The sequence below is a fragment of the Mustela lutreola genome, chromosome 5, assembly GCF_030435805.1.
Source record: "Mustela lutreola isolate mMusLut2 chromosome 5, mMusLut2.pri, whole genome shotgun sequence".
Classification (NCBI taxonomy): Eukaryota; Metazoa; Chordata; class Mammalia; order Carnivora; family Mustelidae; genus Mustela; species Mustela lutreola.
Genome location: NC_081294.1, coordinates 3810550 through 3819278, shown reverse-complemented (window position 1 = coordinate 3819278; position 8729 = coordinate 3810550). Strand labels below are relative to the sequence as shown.

General features: G+C 57.0%; 1 protein-coding gene across 3 annotated transcripts in view; it reads right to left on the bottom strand.

The window, feature by feature from the left end:
* Positions 1-1616: 1616 nt before the first annotated feature.
* Positions 1617-8729, bottom strand: part of ADAMTS16 (ADAM metallopeptidase with thrombospondin type 1 motif 16) — a 150348-nt gene continuing 143235 nt past the window's right edge. For all 3 annotated transcript variants that reach the window (XM_059173597.1, XM_059173595.1, XM_059173596.1), the window contains 2 exons: positions 3295-3442; positions 1617-2921 (listed from right to left, as the gene is read on the bottom strand). In XM_059173597.1, the coding sequence (XP_059029580.1) occupies positions 2806-2921; positions 3295-3442 (264 nt within the window). In that variant the 3' untranslated portion in view covers positions 1617-2805. The remainder of the gene's footprint in view (positions 2922-3294; positions 3443-8729) is intronic.

The following is an 8729-nucleotide window of genomic DNA, read 5'->3' as shown; positions in this document are numbered from 1 at the left end:
AAGGGGGGTTTCCAGGAGCCAGACTGCATGTGAGGGGGAAGCCAGCGCTTGTCCCCACGGTGGAGGGCCACGTGGGGTTTCACACACACACAGCACCCATCTCTGTGCTTGGCCTGCAGTGACGCTCAGTAATCATAGAGGAACACACAGCCTCTGCTGTTTTGAGGCTCCCATATTGGCAACAGGGAGCGGAGGAAAGTTCTGGTCAGGGACAGACACGGGCGCAAGAGCGGGTGCACCCACCCTTACAGGGCTCATGTCAGCCCAGGCTGGGGGCGGACCCGGAGCCGGACACACCCAGGGTAAAAGGCTGGCCAAGTGCTGGGCGTAAGTGGCCAGATGGAAGGCTGCCTCGCTCCTGTCCTATCTCTCCCCTCGATTGACCCCTCCTCTGCCTGTCTCTGTCCCTGCAGTACATCGCTTTGCTGTCTTCCAATGGAACATGGAGTCCGCGAAGCAGAACCGTATCTGCCCGTTTTGCCCCCTTCCCACCGCTGGACAGCAGGCGTCCAGCGAAGGGTCACTGGAAACAGGAGTGAGGGGTTCCTGGCAATCTGTCAGAAGGACAGAGGTCTGGGGAGGGGCCGTGTTGGCTCAGTGGATCAACAAGACCCTCGTGTGTTAGAACCGCTGCCTGATTCCGACAGACCCCCAGCTCAGCCTCCTCTGGCTGTGACGCCAGCAGGCACGGTGTCTCCACGTTCAGGCTCAGCTTCCCGTCTGTGAGTCGGGATGAGGATTCTGTCCCCCGAGGGCGGGGCCGTGTGCTCGCAGAGTTGGTGCAGGTTTGCTGAGTGGCATCAGCAGCTGGGCGTCTGCAGGCCTGGGGGGTTCGGGTGAGTGGGACATTCCATGATGCCCTGTGAGGGCTGGTTTAATCCAGCCTGGTGTGATTTTTGATGACTCACAGTGATGTGCCTCAGCTATGGTGCCCACATGTTTGGCCAAGCACTAGACTCGATGTTGCCATGAAGATGTGTACTGTATGTGATCAACACTTAAGGGCCAAATCAGTAGTCGCTGAGATGATCCTCCATAATGTGGGTGGGCCTCACCCTATCAGTTGAAGACCTTGAGCATGAAGACTGGGGTTTCCCTGAGAAGGAGGCATTTGGCCTCAAGACTGCAACACAGAAACCCTGCCTCTTTCCAGACTTCTGCCCTGCACAATTTGGATTTTCCAGCCCCCCCAATCATGTGAGCCAAATCCCTAAAATAAAGCTCCTTTCTCTCTCTATGGAACACTTGTTCCTTCTGTTTCTGTAGAGAACCCTGTCTATTAAAGCAAGAATCACAGGGTCAGGGGTCGCCCAAAATTAACTGTGGCCCTGCCCAGGGAGGCTCCCACTCAGGTTCCAGTGGAAGCTGCAAAACCCCAGGTCCCTGGGCTGGGTGGCCCCAGCGTCCTGCCCACCCCCACACTGGCCACCACCATCCCTGGTCACCAGTTGTCTTCTCTGTTGCCTCCTCATTTAGGGGCATTCGTCTGCAGACCACTTTCCGCACTTTCTCCTGGATTTCAGGGCCCCAGCTCTGTCCCCGGACCAGTCCCCAGCTCCATACCAGCCCCCGGATCTCAGGAGCAAAATTTGTGAGTAATCAGGGCAGGTCAGAAGCAAGTGGCACAATATAAAATTTATTATAAAACTTCAGCAAATATAAATATCCAGGTGCCCATGCGGAATGGAGCCACATGGTAGGAAGGAGAACGCAGAGCAGCCCCAACACTGCGCAGGGGCGGGGGCCGGGGCCCGTGTGCGGCTTCGTCCAGAAATGCTGGCCTTCTTTCTGAAGGGCTCTTACAAAACAATCAAAATTCACAGAAAAAAAAATTCAAAACAGCACAATGCACGGAAAGGAAACGTGGGGTTCTGAGGGTCCCCATGTCTGCGGACGTCCGCCCGGGCAGGACAGCCAGCCGCTCATCGAGGCAGCTGGGGTGCGGCATAGCTGGTCGCTGTCTGCCTCTGGCATAACCTGTAATTCTGTCATTTCAGGGAAAAGCATAAGGAACGGGTTGGAATACAAAGGCTCGCTTGTCAATCACAGAGAAGGATAAGACGTAGGATATAGAGTTCTCTCCTCCAGCGCATGAGTCTGAAAGGGAACCAAGCACCACAGCAGGATTTCGGGTTTCCTGTCTCCAGAGGCAAAGCCTCCAATTGGGACACGGAGTCCGGAGTACCGGCACCGCCCCCCCTCCCCGCCCCCTGCCACAGGGCAGGCTCCCCTTCCAGGGGCCACCGGCTCTTGTCCCAGCAGAGAGAAGCTGGGCTGCTGGCGCAGGAAGGGGGCCCTGGGGAGGCTGGACTGGAGCTGTCCCAGCCCGCGGCTTCTCCAGAGGGAGGCTGGTTAGCTCAGAGCTGGGGCAGCGGCCTCGAGGTTGGGGGGAGGCCGGCGTACTGAGCGGCAGATCTCCTGGACGCATGCTGCCTTTCCTTCTTTCTCCAAAGCACCACGGTGTTTAGCGGTTAGCAAGCTTGGCTCCTTCTGTGCTTCTGACTTGATTCAGCTGAAGCACAGTGAGGAGACCCTGGGTCTGCGGCTGGGCCTCCTCCCCTCCTCCAGGCTTCCCCTGCACACGTGTGTGCGTGCGTGCCCAGGCGTGCCCTCAGACCCAGGATGTGCACACGTGCGCACGCACACACCCGCACATGCACGTGCACACCCCCCCACACACTCTGTCCCATCCGAAGGCCAGATGCAGCCCTTCTTCCCCCAGCCTGCTTCCCCCCGGCCGCGCTCCGATGTCCAGCGCACGGCTGATGCAGGCTGAAGGTCCAGCACCCCCACCGAGGCCGAGCCTCACAGGTTGGAGCCGGAGCACGTCTTGCAGCAGTGCCCCCCATAAAACTGGTGGCTGCACATCCCATGCCGGGGCACCAGCGAGCACCAGGGGAAGTGGTCTCTGCAGACGCCGTCTGAAAAGCAGCAAGTGCCGCGTTAGCCAGGGTCCTGGGGTGGGGGCCAACTTAGGGGCTGTGGAGAGCAGCCTGTCAGGGAAGGTGGGGCCCAGTGCGAGGGGCCGTTCCCACAAGTCCCTCCTTGGAAGGTCCCTCAGGACTGACATGTCCTCCCTGCTGTGTGGCACCTGCCCACTGAGCGACTCCGGGGACAACGGCCCGGCCGCCTGCTGCGGAACTTTAGTTTGTTCCCTGAAAGAGCAAGACCCCAGCGCCAGGGCTCTCTAACCCCGGGCACCCCATGTCCTCCAGCTCACTAAGGAACTCTCCGGGCATGTTACAGTCCCACCCCGAGATGCCAAGGCCAAGCCAAGGAGGTCCAGGCACTCACCTTTCTTCTCTGCAATGGGGCAGAAGTGGGTGTTACAGGCCATAGAGGTGGTGGGCTTCTGGTGCACGAAGCAGCCCAGGGCCGGCCGGCCCCCTGCCAGGCACTGCACGGCCCTGGTCTGCACGCCACCCCCACAGCTGGCCGTGCACTGCGAGAAAGAGAGGCACAGCGGTCATCCGAGGCTGCTGGGTCCAGGGCGCCCTCTCTTCCAAACCTGCCCTCCACCCAGACTCTACAGTGATTGTTGGGAAGGTGACCAGACTCTGATTCATCCCAGCTGTGGACAGAGCGGGCCAGTACTGGAGATGTAACATGCTCCTGCGTGGTCCTTGTCTGATGAACACAAGGGAACTAGAGCATGTCTGCAGGTAGCAGGATCATTCCCCGGACCTACCCAGGCTCTGGGTCTGGCACTAGAAACAATGCCCTTTGTGGAAGGCCGTCACCCAGGCACACTTTCTGGGGCTCTTGCCGGGGAAAGCCTCAACAAGCCAACTTCCACAGAGGCACGATAAAATGACGTTCCTTCTAGACCCCAAGTCCCCAGACTCCAGATGTTGCCTGGAAGTGATAACACCAGCAGTGTGGGCTGGCATCCTCCCGCGGCCACACTCAGAGCACCTGGACCCTGGCACTCGAAGACAACACGGCACAGAGGAGCCAGGGCATGGAGGAGCCACACGGCGAGGTTGTCATCCTCCAGCTGCTGGGCTCACAGCCTCCAGATTCTGTGCACGGGTCCATATGAGCTCGACGGAGGGCAAGACACCGGGGGACGGGTGACCAGAGAGACAGACGGACCCAAACCAGCAAGCACTGAATCTGTCCAGAGAGCAACCTGACATCTAGACTGAACTATGGAAATTGTGCTCCAATAAGTCTCCTCATCCAAAAACGTCAACACTGTAGGTAACTAAGGAACACCTGCAAGAAGAGGGGGTCGGATCCCATTGCGGACATCCGGGCCGTGGTGGGGGCGCTGAATCCAGTGAAACCAAGGGCAGATCTGTGCAGGACAGATCTGTGCAGAACAGGCAGCTGCACGGCACAGGCTACTTGCCAAAATGTACGAGACAGCACGGCAGAGCCCCATTCAAATAAGGGCACTCAGCAAGCTCCGGGGCTGAAGTCAGCTACAAGTGGGCAGCCAGCTGCCCTCCTGCTTCTTCCCAGGACCCCCTGCGAGCAGAGCCTTGAGAAGCAGTTTTCCAAACCCCCCAGGGAAGGGGCTCTAGCAGAGCAGTTAAACATCTTTTGAGTCGGAGTCCAGGAAAGTCACAAGCTGAAGACATTGTTCTTTCTCCTCTCCTCTTTCGGTAGAGGATTGCTGGGCCCCCAGAGGTGAAGATGCAGGGCTCCAGCTCATGAGCTTGTGGGTCTGGAACATTTCCAGGAGGCTTACCCCTTTTTTTCAAAACCAACTTTAGTTGGAGTCATCAGTAACTCAGGTTCAATATATGACTGTAGCAATCAGAAAAATAAAAGGTGTGGGCAGATTTGTGTCTGGCTCTGGAATTAGGAGGCTCATCCACAATGGATCCAGACGTTCCCACTGCCTACTGCATCCGTCTGAACATTTGGCAGCAGCACAGTCTGGCTCTGCACTCTGCCCCCGAGCCCCTCCCAGCTGCAGCCCAACCGAGACCTTGAGGAATGCCGGTTGCAGTGGCCTAAGGCTCACGGCTTTGCATGGGTCACATGTGCATCTCTACATGTCCACAACCTCTCTGCTGATGGTAGAATTCCTGTAATCGGCAGCAGCGGGGGCAGAATTCCAGCCTTGCCCACGATGTGTCTCAGTTGAAAAGCCAGAGATCTAGCCATCATTTTGCACCACTTAAAATCATGAGGAAGTGATTTGATTCTTTTTGTCACGGATTTATTTATTCAGAACAGGAATCACACACCTCCAACGCACCAGGCACCGATCCAGATGCTGGATACCGAGTGCTGGACACAAGAGAGTCGCCCATCCCTGGGATCTACCATCCTTCCTCAAGCCGTGATCCTTCCCACCGTGTGCAGAGACTCCAGGACTTGGATCTGGAAGTCAAAGCTGATGGTGCCTTCCCTAACTCGATGGGGTTTAGCGTGAGCGTTTCAGGCTTCTTGCAGTTGGCAGGATGCAGGCGGCCAATGAGCTGCCGAGACAGGGACCTGCTCTGGTCCACAGACCAACACTGTTGTGGTGACAACAGACACGGCCGTCCGACCAGACCCCGCGGCTGCCGACGTGCAGGCTGGCCACCGGCTGGACCCGCCCCACAGCGGGAGCTTCGGCAGACTGGGCAGGACCTGAGAACCTGCATTTCTACACATGGTGCTTTAGCCACAGGCCGAGCCACACTCCCAGAACTGCGGCTCTAGTTGACCAGAGCTGTATCAGCAAACGCCCCTTCCTCTCCTCTTTTTGTTTTCAGAGCCAGCTCGGCCACATCTGAGTCTGACGAGAGTGTGCACGGAGCCAGTGTGCCATCAGGGGAGCTGGACGTCTCGTAAAGGGGCTGAGACCTCCTGTGTGTGGCCCGGGCGGTCACTGGCAGCTGGCAGCTGTGTGGACTGCTCCCACCCCCCGAGCCCCAGCCCACCTGGCTTACTTCTGCCAGCCTCCCGGTGTCCCTGCTGCAGACGTGGGAGGACCCACTACCCCGACTCTAGGGCGGCCTCTTCTTGCCTTCAGCCCTGGTAGGGCCATCACTGGAGTCCGCAGCACGTGTGCACGTGTTTCTTCAGGGTCTGTGTCTCCTGCTGATGCCAGACTCCCCAGGGCAAGGACCTGGCCTGCGGGTGGGCAGTTCTGGGTCTGTCCACCGGTGGGGGGGTGCCGTGAGGCAGGCCTCGTGCAGGTGGGCGCAGAACGTGAGACGAGAGCGTCCCCCCCTGGACTGTTCCCTCCCCGGCCACCATCCGCTTCCACGTCCTCGGGGCCTTCCTTTGCCTTCCTCCTTCAACTCCTCGTGCCGGCCTCCCCCATCCAGGGCCTGCAGCCATGCAGAGCTAAACCAGGGCTCTTCGAGGGGCGTCAGCTGTTGTCCAGGGGGAGGGCCACCCACCCCGAGGTCGGCAAATGGGGTCTTCTTGCCATTCCAGAGTTAAACGACCTTGTCGAATGTGACGGCACCTCCTGGGAGCCCTCCGTGCTGACGGCGCTCAGAGAGGGCCCCTGTGGGTATGTCAGCCTCAGACTTCCCAGGGCTGTGAACAGAGATCTGCTAAGCGCACATTTTTCAGAACACTGAAATCCTGAAAAACCTTCTCCCCTCTGGATTCCTTCTGTTTCAGGAATGGTCCTGTGTTCTCTGGGACATCCTACACCAGAGATGCTACATGCGGCCTGAAGAGACGAACTGGGACCTGGTTATCACTTAGTCGTTATCAGACACCCAAACAGGTGCATTTTTAAAGTAAGTCTGAGTCTGCCTCTGGGTTTGCTTGAAATCACAGGGATGCCTCTGTGTGTCACTGGCCCTGACAGCAAAAAGTAAGAAGCCCTGACATGCCTCGGCCCTGTAGCTCCTGGCTGACGCTCTGGTTGGCTTTATTCAAAGGGAAACTCCCCCACTCCACAGTCACAGGGCCCACGAGTACCAAGGGCTTCTTCTAGGGCGGGCTCAGTTCCCACACTCAGAAGTAGCTGGTAAGCACATCCACTCTCATTCCTGAGAGTCAGAGGTCTCACAGCTTCCTTCTCCACTGTGATGACCTCTGTCCCCTCCTGGGAGACCCACGAATGCTTCTCCCTTCATTTGTCTCCTTCTTGGGCCCTGGGAGGTGCTGTCTGTCGCTGCTGCCCACCAGAGCGCTCCCCACTGTCCTGGAGACCAAGGTCTCCTTAGGTCAGGGTGAGCGTGTACAGCCCTCAAGGCCTCATCATTACCACCCCTGCTCCAAATAAACATCAGCACTGCTGGGAGTTTAGTTTGGCTTCCTAACAAAAACTCCCTCCAACTCAGGTGGCAAGTGCTGTGACCTTATCCAGCAATGACAAGAGATGATTCTTGTCTCCTTGAGTGCCACCCCTAACTGCAAGATGAGCACGGCACATCAGCAAATTCGCAGAGGTGGATGGGCACCTGACAGAATGGTGCAGGGAGTCTGTGCATTCTGTGTCTGCTTGTGCGTCCATGTCCGTGTGTGTGTGTGCCTGTGTGGGCGCGTGCCCATGTGTGTGCTCGCCTATTGTTTGTGTACATGTGTACGTCTGTGTACGTGAATGTTTGATACAAGCTCGGTACGACTGTGGGCATAGCTGCCGTATCGATCATCAGTGACACAGCTCCTTGCCCCTCAGAGCCCCTGGATTTCCAGGTCAATGGAGCACGATCCTGGGGAAGAACCCCCAAGAACAAGCCAGGGCCCCCGCACTTCTGCAGTGAAGACACACTCCCATCTCCGTCATGTAGAATCAGACGGTCCAACAGGTGTTCTTATGTAAGCCATTCCCAGAACAAATTAGCATGTGAACCACCTAACGCGAAGCCCTGGAGACCGACATGATTTAAATCAGACCTACCCGGCAGCCCACGGGAAACGTGATGATAAGCACAGACGTCTAAATCATAGAACCCCTAAAGATCCCATGATGGGAGCCGCCATCTTCCGACTGTGACAGGAATAAACCTGTCTCGGGGCAGAGCTCAGCCGGTCACTGGCCATCCATCACGGCCAGACAATGTCCCGCAGCTCGGGCGCAGAGTCTCGGGTACCAGTGCTTAGAGCACCCATGAGCCCTTGAGTTATTACCCCCAAACCAATGAGTCACACTGGATGAAAACTTCAGGCGGCTTATGATAAAAATGATTTCTGAGAGAAACACACATTGAGTACTTCAGACCAGAGAAAACTACGCAGGATGTATTTTAGGTTTGGGGTTAAATGAAACGATGATAAATCTCCGTTTTTCTGAATTTCCCCAAGGTCTCAGATGAAGCCCAGCGGGCTGACCACCAGTCCAGCCGGGGGCCGGGAGGTGCCTTGGCCTCGGGAGTCCCCGTGTAACGGTCTCGGGAGACCCCTTATGCGCCTCCGACCGACGCTTCCCAAGCAGCAGGGAACGTGACGCGACCTCCTCACTCGTCTCTTGCTTCATCTCACAGCAAGGACTTGAGCGCACAAGAAAACTAAAGGGGTTTCCCACTTGGGAAAACGCAGTCATCGATACAATTTGCTTAAAATAGAAAATGCCTGAGAAGGCTACAGCTCATGCGCCCCCTGCTCCGATCATTAACGCGAACAATTTCTTTTTCTTCTTGTGTTATGTGAGCCACATGAGTACATCATTAGCTTTGAAGTCCTGTTCCATGAGTCATTGTCTGTGTGGAACACCCGGTGCTCACTACAACACACGACTTCCTTAATACCCGCTTCTCGTTTAAACGGTTTCGGGAGATGGGCTCCTGTGTTTCTAATGCGCGTGTTCCGTCAGGTTGGACGAG